The following is a 26,164-nucleotide window of genomic DNA, read 5'->3' on the forward strand; positions in this document are numbered from 1 at the left end:
CAGTTGAACGTCGCCCCCTTTCTGCTCATTTTTAATTCATCCCATTCTACATTACATTAAGCATTAGTTGTATTTTTTTTTTTGCCAGAACTTATCCAAATTTATTTTTTTACTGCCTGTTCACTTGTCTTTTTTTTGCTGGCTTTTATAGAATGCAGACCCGACCAGTGGCAGTGCGTATCGGACCAGACGTGCGTCTCGATCTCTCAGCGGTGCAACGGAAGGCGTGACTGTAGCGACGGCTCTGACGAAGCCAACTGCTCACCAGGTCAGTTACATGCAAGTTTATCAAACATTATTTAGTTCAGACATTTTTTGTTCATCAAACATTATTTAGTTCAGACATTTTTTGTTCATCAAACATTATTTAGTTCAGACATTATTTTGTTCATCAAACATTTTTAGTTCAGGCATTATTTAGTTCATCAAACATTATTTAGTTCGTCAAACATTATTTAGTTCGTCAAACATTATTAGTTCGTCAAACATTATTTAGTTCATCAAACATTATTTAGTTCATCAAACATTAGTTCGTCAAACATTATTTAGTTCATCAAACATTATTTAGTTCATCAAACATTTAGCTTCAGTTACTCTTCTATGTTATTTTTTAGTGGGTTGATTCAACGGTCGAACTTTAGTCAAACCGGAATCGGAATAGATCCCCTTCCATTTTTTTGGTAAATCTTTTTCATTACGATTTAATGTCCGTTGCGAAATATTTCTCTAGTAGTTTTACCAGTGGGTAATATCGAAATATCAAAATACTATCACGCGAGACGATTGTCAAATTATTCCAGATATGGGTGGTACTTTTGCGTGCATTGTCGTAAGCGCAGCGTGTTCATAATTACGTTCGTTATCTCTTTTGTGGAGATGTTTTTTTTTTCACAACCCATCTTCTGTGTGCACCAGATCCGCCTCGTTTTCTTGGGAGAAAACATGGAAGTTTTTTAGCGCATATTTGACGATTTCTCGGTCATTTTCTCTTTGAATGGAAGTTTGGTTATTCAATGAAATCACTTCAGGAACTCGAATAAACATTTTCTGCGTGCAGTTTCTTTTCATTTTTTAAGGTATGTTACCGTGTTTGTATTAATTGCGAAACCGTTTTTGCTGCACTGTGATGCAAGTAGCACTAACAGTAGCAAGTGTGCTTTGCTTAAAGTTTGTGAAGAAACGCTCAGCTGCATGCAGATGTTTTTGGCTCCTTGCTTTAGACGTAGTGTAAGATCGCTTCAGAACAATAACAGCCTAATTTACATTCAATCCTTGGAACTTATTCCCAGCAATACAGGATTGCAATATTGTTTTTGTTTGCCTGATTGCCCCCTTAAAGAAGTTTTAGTAGTCCATTTATGGCGCCCATAGATGACGCCTTTTTCTAATATTGTAATATTTCAGTGGCTGATTGTATTAAATGTTAACTCCGTTCAATATCTTGGGTTTCGTTAAGGAAGACTGGTCCTGATAAAACAGGTTTCACAAGCGGATCTGAAGATGTACTACCAAACTGTTTATTGTATAATTCAGTGCAAGTGCAGCCCGAGAAATTTAATGCAAGAATGTTTGGTATTTTATGGTCTCTCTTAACGGTTTTTTTAATCCTCGGTATAAGATGGTGTCTCTTAACGGTACTCTTAAAGTAATTTTTTCTCATTCGGTGCTTAAATTCTAGGTCCACAATGAATTTCAGGCAACTTTCCCACATTGAGATGTTAGTTATTAATCCTTTGTATATTTAAGTTAGAGCATTTCATTTAGACACGTTCGGTTAAAAATAATGCCAGTGTTATTGAGAACTTCTTTTGAGTTTAATTTCTCAAGCTTTCTGATAAAAGGTACAATAATAGGGTCAACAAGCCTTAAAATTTGTCCAAATGGAAGGTTAAGTAAATCCGACGATGCATTTCGCTCATCACAATTAATCGTTATCATATTTCAACCAGTATATAAGTCGCTCTATTACGATACTCATTTTGTACGTATGTTGTACGTAGGTAAAAGTAATATTGCTCATTCATTGCTCAAATTCTAGGTCAGCTTTCCCAAATTGAAATGATAGTAATTTATCGTTATCATATTTCAACCAGTATTCAAGTTGCTCTATTACGATACTCACTTTGTACGTATGTTGTACGTACTTAAAAGTAATTTTGCTCATTCGTTGTTCAAATTCTAGGTCCACAATGAATTTCAGGCAACTTTCTCACGTTGAGGTGATAGTAATTTATCGTTAGCATATTTTGACCAGTATTCAAGTCGCTCTATTACGATATTCACTTTATACGTATATTGTACGCACTTAAAAGTAATATTGCTCATTCGTTGCTCAAATTCTAGGTCAAATTCCCCACATTGAAATGATAGTAATTTATCGTTAGCATATATCAACAGTATTCAAGTCGCTCTATTACGATACTCACAATTTGTACGTATGTTGCTCCCTCACGGTAGTGCGTTGGTGGCGCTGTGGCAACGGCTGCTACGTCAATTATGCCAGGAAGTGTGACGGTAGAGTAGACTGCGTTGATGGCGATGACGAACGATACTGTTCACCTGGCGGTTAGTTTGTTGCACTTGCGTTTGTTGGTTGACGAGCTTTGCTTTGGTTTACGGGTGGAAATTGGCACGTGTCAATTATAAATGAGGCAGTGCCCATGGCTTCGATCTTGGAATTGACTATACCATCTATGCGAACGTCGTTCCATGTGGGTTGGGATGCAGGTTTACTGACGCTCGTCATCCCGAAATGCTTTCAAGACAGTGGAAACCATTAGCCAATTGTAAGTTCGACCAGCTTCGTTGCAGTTGAATTGGTCACCGTTTATTTATTCTTACGTGGAAGTATAAGCTTTTGTTAGGGTCTTTGTAGCAGCAAAATTTACCTTATTTTTACATTGGAGTCATCCAATCCGAAGTTAAAACATTTAGGCGCTATTTTCTTCAATTTTATATGGAATATATTCCTAATAGTCGAAACATTTGGGTGATTACGTTTTTTTTTTTTTTGATAAAAGTAAGCGAGTTTAAAAAAAAAACCTGACGTACGGTGTTGGCCGCAATTGTTATTTTTTTCACGGACTAATCTTACTGTTAAAATAAAATATTTTTTCGCTTTTTGGCCTGATTCTTTGTTTCGGAGTCTTAATCGTTTTTGTTGGGTCAGCGGAAGAAAAATTTTAAGCCGTACTTAAAGAAGCTCCGATTGGGTGTCTTGTGTACGGATAAATGTTGGGGAATTTAAGTTGAAAGTTCTCGTTCTTTATATAAATTCCGAAGGTCCAATAGATGTTGGAGCTGCTGGAGATGCTTAAGTTGCTATCTTCAGTTAAGGAAAAAATTGACAAATTTGGTGACTGTGTTTTGAAATGGCCTTATCGTTGAAAATTTGGTATTGTCGAGTTAATGTTATGGGAAATGGAAGAAATCGCGTTCATCATTAATTGCTTGATTTAAATTAGCATTCCATTCCAATGCTGGAATGTTGCATTCATTGCCAACTTTGGGTATCATGCTTTAGCATCTACAACCACGACCACAATTCATCTTGTGACTGTTCGAAATATCAGCTTACTCGTTTTCTTGCTTTAAATGTAACATATTGGCTTATTTATTTTTTAGTTATAAGAACACATTTCTTGTGTAATCGCAGATTAGTTACGAATTTTGGTCGTAGGTGAATTCGAATCTATTCACATGCATAGCTGTCGTCAAGAATTCGAATCTATTCACATGCATAGCTGTCGTCAAAAATCTTGGCATTGAATTGGGAACACGTTTTTTTTACCACGCTTCAAATACACATTTTCTTCTTGCATTACTTGTACATGATGAATGTTCAATATTAGCACGTTGCAAATACATTGTTATGATGCATGTCCAATATTAACATGGCCCATATAAGGAATTATGACACGAACATGTCCATGAAGCAATTAGTAGTCAGAATTATGCACTTGGTCAACAGCCGAGACTATATAAGCATGCCGGGTGGTATGAAGGTTACCATTGGTGATACCAATATTTTACGGTAGTTGCAACCTGAATTGTTAACATCACTATTCGCTTCTCCGTTACACGACACTCCCTAACAAAATTTAGAGTCGCCCCAGCTTCTGGAATTCCAAATCAGAAGCTGCCGCGACTGTAAATTTTCACTGGGAAGAACTCCTACCCTAACAAAATTTAGAGTCGCCCCAGCTTCTGGTAATCCAAATCAGAAGCTGCCGCGACTGTAAATTTTCACTGGGCTATTAATGTATATGCTTCCCCTGACAATGTAGCTTCACGCAGTGATGCGGTAGAAGCTGAAATCATCTGTGAAAATAATATTTGTCCGTGGGCTGGCAGACCATTATTTTTTTTTTGAAAAAGTACGACTGCGTTTGTGTCCATTACGGCTTGGGGTATTTCCGATCCTTGGCATGTGTTTGATTGAGCCAAATGAATTTACATATATAAATTTATAAAAATAATCAACAATCACATTTCTATAAATTTCACACTCGTATTACTCACCTGTTTCTGACTTAGACTCGTATTATTATTACGCAGGAAAGATAAACAATTCAAAAGATGATTTTGACGTGCAATTTTAATAAAAATGGTTGTTTTGATCGAACACGCGTCAAGGATCCATACTAAGTATATATATGTATATACATAGTACTTCACGTAAACATAGTTGAAGCTGGAGTTGCTAACGAAAAACTGGTCACCATTTGCTCGCTAATTTAATATCAGTGTCAGCCAAAATATACAAGTACGGACTTTCAAATTAATATTGCTATAATATAACTTAACTATCCACGAGTTATAATAACGGATATAAATCCAATAAGCAGCAAATCGAAGCAGAAACTAATAGCATAATCCAAGTAAATAAAGCTTGACTAATTAAAGTGACTACCGCATTTTACAATTATATATTTGATTTTACGCAAAATAGAATTATATTTTACCATTTTTTTATTTGAAAAATAATTGTATGCATTCAATGAATTACTGAAGATATTACTGAGCTCTTACAGAACGGCTTAACAATAACCAATTGTTAGTTATTGTGTGTGAGGCTTATATAGCCTATCCAATGAATGATACAGTCTCCTTTATATATTTATATTAATTACAATCTCCTTTATATGCATCGGTGCGCACTGAAACCTTTTTCTTTATAATTAAATTCGTTTAGTAGGTCAACTCCGAATTAAAAATATCCATTAGTATTGCGTTTGAATGCGACTTGGAAAGAAATGCGCAATTTTCGAAGAAAGTTCTTGCGAATTGAATAGTAATTTTTATCACGAATCATTCAAATTTCTTATTTTTTCGACTGTCAAGCTGTGAACCGAAAACAAATTTGGCAAGCGCGTGGTGATCAAGTGTGTTGTTGTCACGTGTACACGATGTATCCTCGCTACCACTGCTTCAAAACAATATCTACAGTCAAAAGTTGTTGCAACAACAACTTGGTAAACTTGGAACTAATCTCCCTTGGCCCATACTTTCAAAAAAAGTTTTAAGAGTTCGTAAGTTCATCAGCCAATCATTAATTGACGGCCTTTCAAGCAAAATCCACCAATCATAGACAAGAAAATAGAGCGTAAGTACTTACGTTCACTTAGCGAATTTTGAAAGTATGGCCCCTGCTGGTCACGATAAATTAGTTTTTGTGTCTATTAAATACGTATCATTTAATTATTGGTAAAGTTTTCATCGTTATATACTGTAGATATCGAAAGTGAAGAGTGGTGCAGAGGATATACACGTTTCCCTTGGGCATATCTATTACACTTGCATTTTGTTTGAAGATAATGGTGGTGGCAAATCATGCTGAAGTTCCGGAATTTTTCATTCTGTTCATAATGCTGGATAAAACCACAACTCTAAACACATAGCTCAAAATTTTGATTAGTACTAACGTTTGTTTCGGTATTTTTAGTTTTCCTCATTATCAAACTTTGATTTTGCCCAGAATCTTCAATTCCTCATAAGCTCGATCTTTATTCAAATGATGTTGAAGTTCACTAAAAGTTTCTGTTCTTCAACACGAGTTCGCTTCCACCAAAGTATTTATTACAATACTTCATATTGCACCTTCCTGCACCCATAGCAGATTACCCGTACACTGTTAGAAAAATTACCGTTAACGGTATTACCGGCGTTTCAGTGGCTGGTCGGCACGTGAAAAGAAACACCGTGTTGCCGTTTTTATTCTAATTTAACACTAGATCTCCGTAAAACATCTGATAAAAACAGCGAGACAGTTTATTTTCACGGGGCGACCGGCCACTAGAATGCCGGTGGGACCGTTTTTTTACCGTTTTTTCTAACAGTGTTCCTGCACCCATAGCAGATTACCCGTATATAGTCTCACATAGCGTAGCAGCACTTGCTAATTTCGGTGTGGTTGCTATACGAACCTTCAGCATGTGGTCCCGGAGAGTTCAGATGCAAAGACGGAAATTGTGTGCCTGAACGAGTCCGCTGTGACGGACAAGCCTATTGCTTCGATGGGTCTGATGAACACGACTGTGACGACGTTCCGCCAGGTGAGTTACACGGCTCCATGTTACCTTTAATTGCCGGTCACGTATCAAATGTTATCAGTTTAACTACCTATTATAACCTACTCATGAAATACCGTCAGTTGTGGTAAGATTGGCTCTATCATTGTAACATTAGGCCAAAGTTAGGGAAAGTTTATTGTGCTGTAACAACACTTTTCCCAACTTGGGGCCAGTCTTACATTAAGGGCCAATCTTACCTCAGATAACGGGAATAATAACTAAAGTCTTGAAAAATAATGAATCCAATGGGAAAAATAGCAACTTACCCTGTTGGGGCTGCGGGCCTTAATTTGGAGCGATTGCATGAACGCTGTCTAATGAATAAATTACTGATATCACATGAAGGATCAGAATGTTCGGTAACATCTGGAAAACTGCATTCGCGATGCAGCTTCAAGTCCGTCCAAAACATGATCGTGACTTCAGATGACGTCTCTGTTATGAATTGTTTAACAGGGAATGTAGGACTTTCTTACATTTTTACGAGATAACATTTTCGTCAACTTAAAGGTGAGTTATAACTTGTCTCTATTGAACACGCTCCATTTATTAATTTTTAATTCAATAATTTTTTTGGTGGAATTAAGATCCTTTTCTCGTAGTCAATCTGGGTTTATTTTGCATAAAATGCTGCAAGTAAATGTATGAAACAGCGTTCTGGTGTTCTTATAACCAATTGTTGGCTTTGAACCTCTGGTATTACTTGCTGCTTACGTTTTGCATGTGTATAAAAATGCTTTGTTCACAAAACATCTTTAACCTTTATTAAAGCAGAGTTAACATTTAGGTGCGTTTGAAAGTTTCCCCATTTTGCGTGTTGCATCAAATCTAGCATAGCATCTGTTTATACTTGATGCATGTTTACGGATGAAACGCTATTAATTGTGGAATATTTCTCTGTTAAGCTTGGTTGCTACGCTATTTAGCCACAGTTTGAAGAGCTTGACATAATTTACTAATATTTAATTCGAGGAATTTCCACGTTTCTGTTTGCCGTCATTCCAGTAAGCGTTCATTTGTCGACACTGTTGCCGAATTGAATTTTCTGCTTGACGCATTTTTACAATTTATTTTGCTCGGGTTCCTCTTTGACATTACTAGCCTCTGCTTCTTAAAGGAAAGTCTTCTTAACTTATTTTTTTATCGTTCTAAGCTGGTTGCGCCTCAGGCCAGCTGCAGTGTAAAGACAACGGTATCTGTTATGATGAGCTTCTCAGGTGTGATGGGCACGTTTGGTGCCGTGATGGATCAGATGAACTTGATTGTCTCGGTGAGTTCACGAGTACACTGAGAGAAAAAAGGCCCCCTGTTTTGAAACACTTGGGTGTTTCAAATCCTCCCCGAGCGATCGTGCCCAAACCGAAACACCCAAGTGTTTCAAAACGGGGGGCCTTTTTCTCTCAGTATAGAAGTAATTCGAGGTTTGAATTTGTGGGGGATCTATCGCCAACCTGTGCTGCTTCCGTCAAACTGCAAGATGTCGACAAGTTCTTCTTTCATCAATTCTAATCTGTCCTCAAACCTCGCACAAATCTGACTGTGATTTTTAAGTGATTTACGATTCTGCAAATTTTCATGCCACATTTACTTGATTTAGAAGTTTCTGGCTGATTCTCAAGGTTGATTTACTCTGATTTAGTTAATTTTAGTTAAAAAATTGTAAGGCAACTCATTAATTCCTCACTTTATAATCTTGCTGCTTAGGTTTCCTTTTGTTTAGACAGCGGATCTCTACCCTAATTACTAGTTGAAGACGGCTTTTTGTCGTCTTACGTCTGTAACTACTGGACAGATATTGAACACATATAATGGAGTTTGGCAGGAGAAGAAATTAATTCACGGCATTTGACTTACGTGCCATGCAGTGAACTCTACTCCGTTGAAGAGATTTTCTTCAAGTCGGTCGTTGGCTCTCGTGGATTGCTCGAGTTGATGATTTTAATTTCTTTATGCACCTTCATAATAATCCTGTAGTTTGTTGTATGTCAAGTTGTCTGATCATCTTTTGTTTTGTTTTCGAGTCCTCATATAACATCAGAACGTATAATTTGATTACGCCAACATCTGTGCATATATGCTCATTTTCAAGTACTGTACGTGAAAAAAAAAAAATTTCACGTACCAAAGATTCTTTGTATGAGAGGAAAGAATAACTCATGAAATATTTTTCTGTATCAATTTTTCAAAGCGATATTGGTTCTGTAATATCGTTTATTCACAGATCATGTGTACTATCGCATTATATCTTCTTTTAATATTGCTTAGGACTGCGCGATTTGAAAATTTCATGCCAGCTTCTCTTTTTTGGCCTGAGCTCTTCTCTAAACATGGCTTTAATGGGTTGACATTCAAATCTGGCAAATAAATTGAAGAATAATTAATTCCATCATAACGGCTTCATCTCACGGCTTGATATAGGCAATTTTTTACCAATCCCTCTAAACAATAGTCTATGTTTCCCTGCTTAATAATGTCCTGCCTCGAGTTTATTATTTTGTGTGATTTGCACAATTGTGTCCTGCCTTGTTTTATTCACTATTGTGTTCCTCGTATCTGTTCATGTTCGTGTCGGGCTCTAATTTTCTCAAGTCCTCTTGCGACACCTGCTGCGTGATGTACTTAACCTAATTTTCTTGACCTAATTCTTATTTAACCTAATTTTATAATTAGAATGAATCTACAGCTACATTTGTGTCTTTATTTCATATGACTAAATATAATCTTAAGGGTAATGTAATTATGATTCCTCTCTCGGCTGTATTGATCACGACTGTACGTACTACGTAATGTTCTTACGGAGGGTGAATCTCACTTCTTTCAGTTTCCCAACCGCAACGAATCTGGTCGAATTATAATATTGCATGAAGATAATAATTAATAAATAATTACCACGAAAATTGTCAACTGAAAAAGCGTATTAATTTGCAGAGTAAAAATTTTTTCTTTCAAAATGCAAAATGTACTGTTTTTCCACAGGGTGATGGTACGCAGAGCTATTTATCAGGCAATCTTTTGCAAATGAACTGAAGGTCGCAGCTATTTAGCTTAATTTTTACTTTTTGTCTGTCGGAGCTTGAAAATTGGTCGTATGGATTTACAATACTCCTATTATTGTGGTTCGCTCTATTCGTTTCAATACCAACCATATCAGCGTGAATTCTACGTAACTACTTGGAGACATTTCGTATCTACTCAACTTGTCTATTGCTGATCTTCCGATACATTCGTTTCTATATCAACCATGTAAGCGTGAATTCTACGTAACTACTTTTTACTCTTAAGCGTAAATTCTACGTAACGACTTCAAGGCATTTCGTATCTACTCAACTTGTCGATTGCTGAAAATATTAGCTAGATACAGTGTACGCAGTTCTTAGGAACTCACTTTGCAACTACGGATAGGTAGAACTTTTCAACTACATGTCGTTGAAATGTATTCTATTGACTGTTCTGCTGACTTCATTTTAAATCATGATCGTGAGACAACAATAAGAAATGCCCATCTCTTTATCACACCTGTTACCGTTACCTACGCTCATTTGTCGACTATGCTGACACCAATTGTGCTCTTTGTCACACATATTACCGTCACCTACACTCAAATGTCGACTACACTAGCACCAATTGTGCTTTTTATCACACCTGTCATCGTCGACTACGCTAACACTAAACATGTGTCGACTACGCTAACACTTATTTACTTATTGTGCTCTTTATCACACCTGTTACCGTCACCATGTGTCCACTACTCTTGCACTAATTGTGCTCATGCACAAACACACTAATTGTGCTCACATGACCACGGATTGACTGTCTGCATGTGTTCATGTAGCGCCGAGGTGTGGCTCGGACGAGTGGCAGTGCGAGGACGGTACGTGCTTGCCGTCTTACTTGGTTAGGTAAGGTTAGGTTAGGTTAGGTTAGGTTAGGTTAGGTGCCTGCCGTCTGGTGTAAAATCTGATTAAGATTTTGTTCATGTAGCGCCGAGGTGTGGCACGGACGAGTGGCAGTGCGAGGTCGGTACGTGTTTGCCGTCTTACTTGGTTAGGTTAGGTTAGGTTAGGTAAGGTTAGGTAAGGTTAGGTTAGGTTAGGTTCCTGCCGTCTGCTGTAAAATCTGATTTTTGTTCATGTAGCGCTGAGGTGTGGCACGGATGAGTGGCAGTGCGAGGACGGTACGTGCTTGCCGTCTTACTTGGTTAGGTTAGGTAAGGTTAGGTTAGGTAAGGTTAGGTTAGGTGCCTGCCGTCTGGTGTAAAATCTGATTAAGATTTTTGTTCATGTAGCGCCGAGATGTGGCACGGACGAGTGGCAGTGCGAGGACGGTACGTGCTTGCCGTCTTACTTGGTGTGGTTAGGTTAGGTTAGGTGCCTGCCGTCTGGTGTAAAATCTGATTAAGATTTTTGTTCATGTAGCGCCGAGGTGTGGCACGGACGAGTGGCAGTGCGAGGACGGTACGTGCTTGCCGTCTTACTTGGTTAGGTTAGGTTAGGTTAGGTTAGGTTAGGTGCCTGCCGTCGGGTGTAAAATCTGATTAAGATTTTGTTCATGTAGCGCCGAGGTGTGGCTCGGACGAGTGGCAGTGCGAGGACGGTACGTGCTTGCCGTCTTACTTGGTGTGCGACAGAAGCCCTCAGTGTCCTGACGGCTCAGATGAGAGAAGCTGCCCTCCGCAGGGTTAGAAATAAATTTTTATAACAATAAATTATCTAAACATTTGCCTAGCCTAATTAACTGAAAAGTTGCCTAATTAATTAAATAATTGTCTAATTAACTAAAAAATTGCCTAATTAACTAAATAATTGTCTAATTGACTAAATAATAGTCTAATTTACTAAATAATTGTCTAATTAACTAAATAATTGCCTAAGTAACTAAATAATTGCCTAAATAAGGAAATAATATTAATAATGATGAAAAATTCTTTTATTTACTGATTGATTGAGATTTAGTTTAACAGATTTCAACAAGGCTAAGTAATATTTACGTTTAATTGTCAAATAAAATTAATATCTGACTCCTGTTTACGGGGCGAGCTCTCTGATTATGCCTTCACATCATTCTATTTGTATCTTACTTCTCATTCAAAACTGGCTTCTTATTTGAATATCTAAATAATTCAAATTTATGACAACGTATGATCCATTCATAGTTATTATACATTTAAATTAAATAACTATTTCAATTTCATTGTCATGTTCTTCCTCAACTTAATTCATTTTCACCCCAGCACAATAATTCAAATTTATGATACTGTATGATCCATTCATTGTTATACCATATTTAAATTAAATAACTATTTCCATTTCATTGTCATGCTCTTCCTCAACTTGATTCATTTTCACCCCCCATTATATGTTATCATCAACATGACCTGATGCTAACATCTCGCGTGCTTCACTCAACTCCCTCAACTTGATCCATTCATAGTTATAATATATTTAAATTAAATAACTATTTCCATTTCATTGTCATGATCTTCCTCAACTTAATTCATTTTCACCCCCATTATATGTTATTATCAACATGAACTGATGCTAACATCTCGCTTGCTTCACTCAACTCCGTCAACTTAATTCATTTTCACCCCCATTAAATGTTAACATCAACATGAACTGATGCTAACTTCTCGCGTGCTTCACTCAACTCCCTCAACTTGATCCATTCATTGTTATACCATATTTAAATTGAATCACTATTTTCATTCCATTGTCATGCTCTTCCTCAACTTTATTCATTTTCACCCCCATTATATGTCATCATCAACATGAACTGTTATGCTAACATCTCGCGTGCTTCACTGCGGTTCAGAACTTTGCCGCTCTGACGAATTCACGTGCGCGGACCGAACGTGCATCCCTGCGTACCTGACCTGTGACAGCACGCCACACTGTCCCGACCGCTCTGATGAGTCTAACTGTGGTCTGGGTACGACTTAATGATAGCCTAGCATTATCTAATTGTTAAGAGCAATTGCCCTTAACAATCGCCCTTAACAATCGCCCTTAACAATTGCCCTTAACAATTGCCCTTAACAATTGCCCTTAACAATTGCCTAACAATTAATAATTGCCTAACGTTGCCTAATTGTTAAGAGCAATTGCCCTTAACAATTGTCTAACGTTGCCTAATTGTCAAGATCAATAGCCCTTATCAATTGCCTAACGTTGCCTAATTGTCAAGATCAATAGCCCTTATCAATTGTCTAACGTTGCCTAATTGTCAAGAGCAATAGCCCTTATCAATTGTCTAACGTTGCCTAATTGTTAAGAGCAATTGCCCTTATCAATTGTCTAACGTTGCCTAATTGTTAAGAGCAATTGCCCTTATCAATTGTCTAACGTTGCCTAATTGTTAAGAGCAATTGCCCTTAACAATTGTCTAACGTTGCCTAATTGTTAAGAGCAATTGCCCTTAACAATTGCCTAACAATTAATAATTGCCTAACGTTGCCTAATTGTTAGGAGCAATTGCCCTTAACAATTGCCTTACAATTAATAATTGCCTAACGTTGCCTAATTGTTAAGAGCAATTGCCCTTAACAATTGCCTAACAATTAATAATTGCCATACGTTGCCTAATTGTTAGGAGCAATTGCCCTTGACAATTGCCTTACAATTAATAATTGCCATCACATCTAATTCACCAATTAATACCCACGGTGACTTGATTACCAATTACAAGTTATTAGACTTCCATGTAAGCCGACTGTTCATACTACTCCATAATATACAACTACTTATCTATGTTATCTATACTACTTAGATATCTATGGTTAATACTACTCCATAGATTCTTACTTGAATCTATGAATCTACTGAATTTGTTTTCTGCAATTGACAAGTTGAGGATAAATGTGGGGTTGGGGGTAGAACCTTTTGAATTTGAAGCTATTCACTTGTTTATGAATGCATTTTATCTTGAAACTACAATTTGATGGATACAAATTTACTGTATATTTGTTCTTCACGACTGTAATGGAGTTTTTGGAATATTTTGGTTCTGTTATTCGAATTTACTTCTACATTTTAGCAAAAATTGAGGGACACAACAGTTGTTGTACATGTGTGTTTTTTCATCTTTATTTCAACAATTCCGTGAAATTTTAGACCGAGGTTTTCTTAGCAAAATTCATGGCAATATTTTTTTTTGCGTGAGTCGCCTATAGAAAATGTGTTCTAATTAATGACATTATCTGCTTGCTGTGCACTTCAACTGTTATACCTTGCACTTCAACTGTACCTCACACTTCAACTGTACCTCACACTTCAACTGTACCTCACACTTCAACTGTACCTCACACTTCAACTGTACCTTACACTTCAACTGTACCTCACACTTCAACTGTACCTCACACTTCAACTGTACCTCACACTTCAACTGTACCTCACATTTCAACTTTACCTCACTCTACAATTACGTACGATGTTTTTTTAAACTGTACGTACGATTTAAAACTGTACATACGATTTAAAACTGTACGTACGATTTAAAACTGTACGTACGATTTAAAACTGTACGTACGATGTTTTTTAAACTGTACGTACGATTTAAAATTGTACGTACGAGGTTTTTTTAAACTGTATGTACGATTTAAAACTGTAAGTACGATTTAAAATTGTACATACGATGTTTTCAAAATATTACGTACGATTTAAAACTGTACGTACGATTTAAAACAGTACGTACGATTTAAAACTGTACATACGATGTTTTTAAACTGTACGTACGATGTTTTTTTTAAACTGTACGTGCGATGTTTTTTTAAACTGTACGTACGATTTAAAACTGTACGTACGATTTAAAACTGTACGTACGATTTAAAACTACGTACGATTTAAAACTGTGCGTACGATTTAAAACTGTACATACGCTGTTATTAGCGCGTTGCGACGACTCTGAGTGGCAATGCACCGACGATGGCACATGCATCCCGCTGTACCTGCGCTGCGATGGCTCGCCGTACTGCCGCGATGGCTCCGACGAGGCTAACTGTCAAGGTGGTGTATAACCGCCTTTATACTAACTTATTTAATTAATTGGCTCATAATTATAATTAATTGGCTCATAATTGTGTGATTGGCTTTATTGTTTGACTGATTATCAGGTAACAGTGCCTGACTATCAAGTTTTCATTGGCTCATAATTGTGTGATTGGCTTTATTATTTGACTGATTATCAGGTAACAGTGCCTGACTATCAAGTTTTCATTGGCTCATAATTGTGTGATTGGCTTTATTATTTGACCGGTTATCAGGCTACAGTGCCTGACTATCAAGTCTTGATTGGCTTATAATAACTACATGTATTGGATTCTTGTCATTGCAATATGAATAAGTATTAGTTAACCCACTCATCCAACTTTTAAACATATCGTCGTGTGAGTGGAGTTTTTATTCACTAATGGAATGACATAATCCCATGTCACTCCAATTGAATTATCACATGTCCGACTCACTCCTATTAATTCTGATGGCTATTCAGATCTCCCCAAAATAACTCTAAGCAAATATTTCCCTTACCTTTATTGATACGCATCCTATTATTTTGCTTGAAATAATTTTTGTTTTCAAATTAATATAAATTTCATAACAAATCTTTTTGGTTTTTTGACGTATGTTTATTTGCTGTCGTGGAACTTTAAACTCAAATGATTGTTCTCACTATCTGACAATAAACGTATGCACGCTAATGAATTGTTAAACTAATTTCTTGTAATTCAAAATATTAGACAATTATTATATTATTGGTTATTCTATAACAGAAAAACACTATTTATAATCAATTGTCAATAAGATTGTTTAAAAAATTTTGTTCCATTTTGATAAGAAATTTTTTTTAATTCAGCTCGATTTGAACATTTTTACGTGCACTCCTGCAGTTATAACAGCTGCCATATAGCCATTCACTGAACACAATTAATGATCTCTGGATATATGCATATGTATGTAGGCTAAATTTCAAATACTTAAGATTAACTAAATTATTTTAATTGAGGCAATTCTATTGTACCTAGCTCCTCCGACTATACAATGCTTGTTCATTCACCAGATAAAATGAAAAAAATTTTAATCAGTAATTAATTAATTTAATTTTTAGTCAGTAATTTTTTTATTCAATTTTTCAACCAGCATTGGCTCTCTTAGAAACATTTCTTTAGAAATAAGGCTTACAATACACGTAGATTTTATCTAATGCAAGCGATTTCAAAATTTATTCTGTTCAATAGAGCCAATCATTCAATATTATCAAAATTCTGTTGCAGCCAACAAAATTTTCAACTTCAGATGTCGGAACCTGCGCGTGCATTTCATGTGGGCGCGCTGCATCATTTCCATACATCATTAAAAAATAATTAATTATCTTCATTATTATATTCATTTTCCACAGACTGTACTCCTAAAAATTTCACAATATATTCAACTCATCACGCAGTAGCAGCTCTTCAATGATGTCGCCGCTGCCAATTTCCTACGTCAATTTCCACCACAAAATTTCAAAATTTTATTGTGACAGCCGCTTTGACCGTTGACTAGTTCTCTTAAGTGATCCATTTTTGGACCAGAAAAGTTTAAAAGCGGAGAAATTACTTATTTTCTTTCAACCATTTCAAGTAGTCGAAGGCTTGAGTATTTTCAACAACATATACACCGTCACACCTGTTTGTGAAAAATGCAACGCATTTTTCACACACAAAATTGTATATGAATTCACACACATTTGTGTGTGTGAATTCATACACATTTGTGTGTGAAAACACATTCTCACACACAATGTCTGTGAAAAATGCAGCGCAAAAATGCAACGCATTTGTGTTATTGGGCATGTTCTGACCCTACAAACATTTGAATGTTTATTAATTCATTGAACGTTTTCAAGAACATGTACACCGTCACACTTTTGTGTAGAAAATGCAACGTATTAAGTGTAAGGTTGTGCATGTTCTGACCGTACAAACATTTGAATGTTTATTAATTCGTTGCTAGCGCCTTCCTGTGGCTCCGGCGAGTTCGTTTGTGCGGACGGAGGCTGCGTGCCCGACTACCTGCGCTGCGATGGCACGTCGCATTGCCGCGACGCTTCCGACGAGGCAGACTGTTCGCCCGGTACTGTCGCTGAACGCGTGCACGTCGTTCATCATAAACCATTAATGCGTCACATAACGGCACTTTTGAACTGATTAAGATTAATGACACGTTTTTAATAATCGTCCTAAAGCATTAATTAATGCGTCTAATAACTGCACTTTTGAACTGATTAAGATTATTGACATTTGTTTAATAACTGTTGAAACCCACACGTCGTTCATCCTAAACCATTGATGCGTCAAATAACTGCACTTTTGAACTGATTAAGATTATTGACATTTTTAGCGCATTTTCTCATTTATGGAAAAAATTCACTATTGTGCTCGCCATGTCCGTCTGTCTGTCTGTCCGTCCGTCCGTGACTTCACGTTTTCGTCGACAAGAAAATGCGCTCTCTGTCACTCACTGCAGTGAGTACTGAGTTATATTTTTTAATAACTGTTGAAACCCTGGCTGCGAAGTTTGGCACACGGCGCTATGTGATATCACAATATAAACAATAAGCTATCTGCTTATTGTTTACATAAAATGTTACGAATGATGTTGTTAAAATATATGAATGAAATCATGATTAATTGTGTGACTGACAAAATTCGGTTCGCATCGTAAACTTACGAGCTTGGGCAGACTTTTAACTGCGGGTAGTAGCAGTGATAACCAATGGAATGCAAACACAACAAAACCTAAGAAATATGTTGTCTCTTGTTGACTTCTCTGACTTTCTTATGTATCTTTTCATTAATTTATGTAGATAATTAATTTTACGACTGGCGATAACCTGAAGGACTATCTAGCAATAATTTCTACTCATATCCCCTCCTTAATATATAACTAAATCAACAGAAACAAACTATAAGCAAGATGCCGCTAACAAATTAGCGTTGAAAACGTTTTGATCCCTGAATTTTTAACCATTAAGAGCGTTTACATTTTCCAGCAGTTTCTCTTATATGAGCGAGGATTTAATTTAATCAAAATATTTGTTCTAACTTAACCTTGCATGTTCAAGTTTAAATTGAGACTCGGGTTGGTTTGCTCAATAAATGTTGACGTGAATGTTGATAAACTTGTTAAATGCTCGGGATTCGGCATGTGCAAAAACCTATTTATTTAGTGTTATGGTTTAATTCCTTGTAATGGAAATTTTTCGTACAAGTTGTGTTATTTTAATTAATATGGTAACGGTGAAATATTTATTGTGGTCGTTATAAATACAAAGTGTCAATGGGGGAAGGCGCTGCACTTCTATATTATGTACAACGCCTAAGTACCTGGTGTCACTGGCGTTGTTCTACCTTGTAATCGTGTAGGTTGCTTATGTGATATACTTGGTAGATATTTCTCTTCAGTTTACATGGCAGGTGATCGTTTTTGCGCGATTAAATGGCGTCCTAATTGTCATTCCCTCATTTATGAGTCCTATTAATCCTTAAAATGTGTGTATCGTTTGATACATCAACTACTTCTACTAATTACTGCTATTCTATATTGAATTCAAACATTTGTATTATTTAACCTATCCAGACCATTTTATTTGAGACTAATTTTCCGTAACATTTATTCATTTAACCCCACCTAACAAGCTCCCTTTTCTCTTTCCTCACGTTGCCTTCTGGAATCGGACGTTTCGGATATTTTATAACTACGCTGCCTACACAAACCCTGTGATGACTCCTGTCCTGCATCTATGCTACGAATGAATTTCGAATAATTGGCATCTATCCTCGTAATGCTACGAATGAATTTCGAATAATTGGCATCTATCCTCGCAATGCTACGAATGAATTTCGAATAATTGGCATATCGGAAATAGCTTGTCAGCCAGCGGTACAGTGGCAGTGTGACAACGGCCAATGCATTGACCGCCGAAGATACTGTGACGGTTTTATCGACTGTCCTACTGACGATTCCGATGAACGCAATTGTCGTAAGTGTTCAGCTTCTTTATTACATCTCTGATGAACGCAATTGTCGTAAGTGTTCAGCTTCTTTATTACATCTCTGATGAACGCAATTGTCGTAAGTGTTCAGTTTCTTTATTACATCTCTGATGATTGCGATGTAATGCCGATTCGCATCAAGTACCGTTGACTTGTGCTAAATTTGATTCCGTCGTTTGGCTTTTAAGTTTTATATTTTATGGGCCAGCAAAATTCAAACGAATTATCTGCTTTGATTATGCTTGTGGTTTGTTTTAAGCCAGTGCCTGACTTTCGTCTGCATTTATGTTTAAGGTTAACAATAACCAAAAAAAATTTTTTTTTGTACCCCAGCAAGCATCCGACTGCAGTTGTTCAACGTGAAGATAGTGGTTGTCATCATAAATATGAATTATTGATGTTTTGTCCTTCTGTCATGTTTTTTATTAATTAAATAAGTTCAACTAATCTAATTGCAGATTTTCTCCGCGTCGCCAGCGCTTCAATTTGACAATACAATTTTTTATTTTTAACATCGAGTTGCCAATTTTCGCTGGCATTTGCAATGCAGATGATAATTTACTGTATTTACTTTTCGTAAATAATTTGTATTTTGTAATCATAAAAAATTTTTACCTCTAAGTTGTCGCCCTTTGCATGCTGTTGTAATGACCAATTTCTAATTTGAATAAATATAAAGGCTAGATGAAGCTACATCCATGGAGATCCTACAGCTACCCTAACAAAGTTTAGAGTCGCCCCAGCTTCTGGTAATCCAAATCAGAAGCTGCCACGACTGTAAATTTTCACTGGAGCTTGAAAGGCCGTCAATGATTGGCTGATGAACTTACGATCTCTTAACAACTTTTTTTTTTGAAAGTATGTCTTGTTAAGTGAACGTAAGTACTTACGCTCTATTTTCTTGTCTATGATTGGTGCTTTTTGCTTGAAAGGCCGTCAATGATTGGCTGATGAACTTACGAGCTCTTAACTTTTTTTTAAAGTATGGCCCCTGAACGCTTGTTTTTTGAAAGTATGGCCCCTGCTGAACGCTTGTATGTCTTGTGCTCCCGTAACAGAAGGATCGGGCGCCCAGCCTCCTACTGCTCCTGAGGTTGGCAGTGGCGTGGATCCTTTTGATTGCTCACCACCTGACTTCTTCCTGTGTGGAACAGGTCTCTGTATCCCCATACGAATGAAGTGTGATGGCACTACCAACTGCCAAGACTCCTCCGATGAACGAAATTGTGACTGTAAGATTCATCTTGCTCCACAGACTCCCATATCATGCCGCCCTTTTTTCACCTGAATGAAATGTGATGATAAATTGACCGGTAACCGGCAACACATTCCTATGTCATGGAATTTGTTGAATTTAAATTCAACAATATAATTCAACAATCCAACAGAAAAGTATTAATAAATAATGATGAATAATTGATTACTTCCATTATCTTGATGCCCATTTGCGTTAGCTCAATTTTACTTATAATTTTTCTAATGATATAATATTATTCAACCGCCTTGCTACATCAATTATTATCAATATTTGTATTTTTATTTTAGATTTTGTTGACCTCTTATCAAATATATTGCAATTCATAAACATTTTAACCAAGTGAATTCGACACCGCCCCTTCTCTTACTCATTTGCTAAAATTCAAGGAATTTGGTCCGGTGATACGAGGTTACTTTTTACTGCCTCTGCCTAGGCATATTTAATTGGGCCGTAGTGTTGCTCAAGCTTTATATTCTTACTAAATTCATTTAATTGTTTTGAGTGCTGCACTAACCCTTGCATTATTGAAGCATCGTTCATCACTCATCTTTATTTTGCGTAAGGCATCATAATTAACCTTTTTTTTAATTAAGCTCATTTTTTGGATTTTGCTTCAAAATTTACAGTTTTATTTGGCATGAAACGTAAAAATTCGTAATGGGATTATATCCACGTATAGTGTACTTGCATCAAATTTGTTATCGTATACACGTATCGTACATCCACGTATAGTGTACTTTCATCAAATTTTCAATGGGTATAGTGTAATTTTCATCATGCATAGTTTAATTTCACGAGTAAAAATTGTGACTTTATTTGAGGGATTCTGCTGGCCGGAGCGAGTTATCGTTTCATTCCTAGGTCGTTCTAAAATTCAATAATTCATTTGGTCTTTTATCCACATACCTTTCTCTGTTATATTTCTTTTGATTCGGTAAAAGTAATTTCATTGATATAAGAATTTTCGTGCCATTTGCTCTCATTTATACCGTGTCATTTCTTTGATATGATATCAGCTATTGGATAAACAAAATAACAATTAAAAATCTCCAGTACTCATTCCTGCTCACAAAATCCCCCGCGCTTCGTGAACCAACAACTCAATTAAAACTTTGCATTCCATAATGAAAAAAATATTTGCATTCATAATGAAAAGTAAATTAATTTATTCGCCTTGTAACGGAATTTTAAGCCTGTCATTCATTACAATACGCGAATCACTAGAGTATAATTGCTGAAATACTCGTAACTTCTCCTAACCTTGGGGGTTATACTGCTCATTCCAGCGTGAACAACTCCATTAAAACTTAGCATTCATAATGAAAAGAAAATTAATTTATTCGCCTTGTAACGGAATTATGAACCTGTCATTAATTACAATACGCGGATCACTACCCTAACAAAATTTAGAGTCGCCCCAGCTTCTGCATGGTAATCCAAATCAGAAGCTGCCGCGTCTGTAAATTTTCACTGGGAAGAACTCCTACCCTAACAAAATTTAGAGTCGCCCCAGCTTCTGCATGGTAATCCAAATCAGAAGCTGCCGCGTCTGTAAATTTTCACTGGGATAGAGTATAATTGCTGAAACGCTCTTAACTTCTTCTAACCTTGGGGGTTATACTGCTTATTTCAGTCACTTGCACGAGTAGCCAATTTACCTGCGAACGAGAAAAAAAATGCGTCCCAAGCGAAGCTGTTTGCAATGGACGTCCGGACTGTGTGGACGGATCTGATGAACGCGACTGTAGTAGTATGTACAACTGCCAGTTTCTTCATGTCGATATTGTCGTTTACAGAATTTCTATGCCTTCTCTGCTGTACTTTTCTTTTCCTGCAGCTCTCAGGCAGGACCAACAGTCTAAACTTCTCATGCACTGTTAGAAAAATTACCGTTAACGGTATTACCGGCGTTTCAGTGGCCGGTCGGCACGTGAAAAGAAACACCGTGTCGCCGTTTTTATGCTAATTTAACACTAGAAATCTGTAAAACATCTGATAAAAACGGAAAAACAGTTTATTTTCTAGGGACGACCGGCCACTAGAATGCCAGTGGGACCGTTTTTTCACCGTTTTTTCTAACAGTATGTGCTTCTCTTAACATCAGGTTTTGGCTTCTCTCGGTTATGGAGTCACCCAAGAGAATTTAGATAACTCCGACTTCTCTTGGACTTGATATACTTCATTTTCGTCTAGTGCTCACTAACAATATTTTCCCCAACATTATTCTGTTATATGTTCACTGAATTGGTTTTTTCAACAGGGATCTTGAGAACTGACTACTGTAAGAATGCGGCTTCTAACAAAATTTTTATATTTAACTGTTTATCTTATGTTATGTTTCCTGTGTAACACGAACTCTTGTGGCACTAACGCGTTCAAAATTCTATGTCGGTGTACTTTTTTTCTTAATATACTCGTTGTTGTGCATCAAAGCAGGGGCTTTGAGTACATTTTTGCGTATTATTGTTCTATGTGCTGCATTGTGGTGTGTTTGTGCCCGTCATTCTCTTGGGTTAATTTGTTTATTTGATTTTTTGCATGTGCTATTTCTTGCTAGGAGTAAAGATTGTATCCAGTCAATATAATATTTGAATGTGATCTATTCATATAACTCATGTAGCAATGCCATTGCTCACACAAATCAGTTTCTCTAAACGTTCTCACAAATTTCATTGCCTTGATCGGTCAAGTTCAGAATTTTCAGACTTTAGGGAAGCCCCGCTGAAAATTAGCAGTTTATTCTGATTCATTTTACTTGAATTACGCATCACATGTATGTAAATATCGTTTTTATTTCTGACTGTTTCCTAAATTGTTTGATTGCTTATATAGGGTTTTTCTAATTTGAAAGTTCTTTAATCACTTAAATATATTTTTAAATCATTTTGTAGCAACCGAAAATGTAAAGATTGAAAATAAAAGTGATAATTGAATTATTTTTACCAGTAAAAAATCCATTTGCATGAATTTCTAATTTCTCATGAAAGGCTTAAGAAACTATCAAACTACATTGGTGCAATAATTTTTTTTGTCTCAAGTTCTGAGGAGCAACTTGGGTTCGAGAATTATTTTGTCTCATTCGAGCCCTCAATAAATTTTGAATTTCAATCTTGAAAAATTAAGCCGTTCCTAAGTTATTGTTTTGGATTCATTAGCTGTCACCTAATTCTGAAGTTGTTATCTGCTATTGCCATTAATAAAGCCATGAGTCACTGCTACAGTTCAAATCAAATGTCAGTAGCATCAATGATACTATAGGCCATCACCGCCGCTACCACCACATGTTATCAATACTACCGACTATTGCTTGCACCAGCAAGATATCCTAGTATTGATACCGTCAATACAACAATTGATAATCGTAATTGGCAATGGCTGCCATTACCACCATCGAAAACCACTTGCCTTGCCACCTCCGATATCACCTGCCATCAGACGTTGCCGCCACTGTTACCACTCACAACATGCAACATCAACAATCTCCGGCACTGTTACCACTCACAACATGCAACATCAACGATCTCTGACACTGTTTCCACTTACACATGCAACATCAACGATCTCTCCTTACACTCCCAGCCCTATTCCCCATCCCTATTCCCCAGTCCTATTCCCCATCCCTATTCCCCATCCCTATTCCCCAGCCCTATTCCCCAGCCCTATACCCTAGCCCCATTCCCCAGCCCCATTCCCCAGCCCTATTCCCAGCCCTATTCCCCAGCCTTATTCCCCAGCCCTATCCCCAGCCCTATCCCCAGCCCCATTCCCCAACTAAGCCTGTTTACACGTGCAGCCTCAGCGTGCGCGTCGGACCAGTTCCGCTGTTTTCCGGGCTCACACTGAACAGACTCAAGGTTGCTCTTAGTAAATCCATAAACACATTAATGACCAGCCACACAAAAGAGCACCAATACAGACCAAACATCACATTAAAACATCACATCCCAGCCCTATCCCCAGCCCCATCCCCCAACTAAGCCTGTTTGCACGGGCAGCCCCAGCCCTATCCCCAGCCCCATCCCCCAACTAAGCCTGTTTGCACGGGCAGCCCCAGCCCTATTCCCCGTCGTATTCCCCAACTAAGCCTTTTTACACGTGCAGCCCCAGCGTGCGCGTCAGACCAGTTCCGCTGTAGCGACGGTCAGTGTCTGGACATCAGCCGACGCTGTAACAACCTACCAGAGTGCCGGTCCGGCGAAGACGAGAGAAACTGTCCTGGAGTTCCTACCCCATGTGAGTATAATTCTGCCTTTTTGTCTTCCTATGCATCTTGTCAGTTAATTTATTAATTGGGTGATGGTTTTAATTGAATGAGCTGATAAAACTCTAATTTAAGCCTCTCGGTTTAACTACGAATTCATATTTTTCACGTTATTATTAACATAACCTTCTGAGCTGGGTTTCCAAGTGTTGGACATTTATCCGGAGACAATTTATCCAGAGACGTCGATAGTATGTCCTCAAGCGTGATGTTTTCTCAAGTCCAATAAACTTATTTCTATATTTTGCATCTTAGTTGCATCAAAGAGCATGCAAATAACTCCAGTTTCGGTTCTATCTTCAGTAATTGACTTCTTAAATCGTGTATGCTAATGTTTGAGAGCCGCGTCGTCTTTTTAAACTCACTATGTTACGGGCATCGCGCTACTTGTGCCCATCATGTTTATACTTTGTATCCAATTCTATTATTTTCAATTCAAATAGTGCGTTCTGTTCAAATATTTTTCTTACCACTTTCTTATCTTACAACTTTCTTTAAATCAGTCACGTTTGCAATCTGGGTACTGCATGAAACTAAATTAAAACTACAGAATAGAGTTTATTTCCTTTTGGGTTTGCACTTCATAAGATTTCTTTGGTATGATCAAACGATATAAGTTAGAGAAAAAAAACTTTTATGCGTGTCTTCAACAGATAAAAATTTGAAAGTAACACGTTTCATATTTAAAATTCAACTCCATCACAATGCTGCCTTCAAAACTTTTTAATTTTTACCTGCATTTTTCGAGTTGAAAAATCTCTAAAATACGCTAATTTTTATTTATTTGTATTTTTAGTATCAACCATCACCTGTTTTTGATCTTGTGCACGCAGCACGGCTGCCCTGGACCAATACGACGTTGGCTTATGACTTTGTGCAGATTTATTTTATATTCATGAGATTTTATTCATAATCTGAATGCGTTGCGCTCGTGACCCATCACTTGTAATTAATTTGATTGAATTATCAAACCCTTTTCACTTGTAATTAATTTGATTGAATTATCAAAGCCTTTGCCTGAATTAAGACTCAAAAACCGCTCGTTTAAATTAGAACTTATTTAGAAAACTTTAAATGATAAAACATCTTAGCATTGTTAACTTATCCACAACAATCTGCATTACAGGTGTAATTAATTGGGAAAACTTTAAATGATGAAATAAGTTAATGTTGATTTAAGCATGGTTAACTTTTCCACAACAAGCTATATTGCGGGTTATACTCGAATTAATTGTTAACTATTTCAGAAATATCCTAATCAGTACAATCGTCTAACGTTCAATCTCTAACGTTTTTATTGCAGGTTCATTGATCGATTAGTATCTTATTATAGTATCTTATATTATTGATTAGTATCTTATATTAGTTTTCCTCAGTAAACTTCGTAGCCAACACACCCGTAGCACATCAATATATATTTTTCGTGCCTGGAAAACATCATTAGCCACTATTTTGTTGTATGTCCACTTATGAGGAACTGTTGACGACGACATGAAAACTTCACCTATGTCGCCACGAGACATTTAAAAATGAACTTCAATATGTTCATTTCATATTAAGACTTAGAATAAATATAAATTAGAATATTAAAAATGTTTTGCATTTAAAATGTCAAATAAATTAATATGTTTTGGTTTATTAATGGTCTAAACGATCATATCTTAATTTTATAGAACTTGTTTTGGCGAATATTTCTGCTAGATGGGAAGTGCATTCCTTTTTCACCCGACAATTCTTTCTTTATTCTTAATTCAGGTTAAAGTTCTAAGACCAGATTGCCCTTCAAATTGTATTAATAATTATTATCTGCTGGTGCGATTGTTCCGATAATAATTTGTTGTTGCTCGTTAATAAAGTTATCGTATCCAGACATATCAAGATAATCAGTACATTGCCAGGGTCTAAACTCTTAAATTGTTGTGGACTCAAGTTATCGAAGGGGTGTTTTATATACGACAGAAAATTACAATCTTTAAGTAAAACTCCAAGCTCTGGTCCTGCCTTACTATGCATATCATTAATATATTCAATTGACTCTCGAGGCG

At 36.7% G+C, this 26,164-nt stretch overlaps 1 protein-coding gene across 1 annotated transcript in view; it reads left to right on the forward strand.

The window, feature by feature from the left end:
• Window positions 1–26,164, forward strand: part of LOC108674300 (basement membrane-specific heparan sulfate proteoglycan core protein) — a 218,311-nt gene that overhangs the window by 48,191 nt on the left and 143,956 nt on the right. The window contains exons 12-19 of the mRNA XM_047885790.1: window positions 152–268; window positions 6,432–6,554; window positions 7,726–7,842; window positions 14,456–14,572; window positions 16,559–16,678; window positions 19,659–19,832; window positions 21,492–21,608; window positions 23,960–24,091. Of these exons, the coding sequence (XP_047741746.1) occupies window positions 152–268; window positions 6,432–6,554; window positions 7,726–7,842; window positions 14,456–14,572; window positions 16,559–16,678; window positions 19,659–19,832; window positions 21,492–21,608; window positions 23,960–24,091 (1,017 nt within the window). The remainder of the gene's footprint in view (window positions 1–151; window positions 269–6,431; window positions 6,555–7,725; window positions 7,843–14,455; window positions 14,573–16,558; window positions 16,679–19,658; window positions 19,833–21,491; window positions 21,609–23,959; window positions 24,092–26,164) is intronic.

The sequence above is a fragment of the Hyalella azteca genome, unplaced genomic scaffold (genome assembly GCF_000764305.2).
Source record: "Hyalella azteca isolate HAZT.00-mixed unplaced genomic scaffold, Hazt_2.0.2 contig3122, whole genome shotgun sequence".
Taxonomy (NCBI): domain Eukaryota; kingdom Metazoa; phylum Arthropoda; class Malacostraca; order Amphipoda; family Hyalellidae; genus Hyalella; species Hyalella azteca.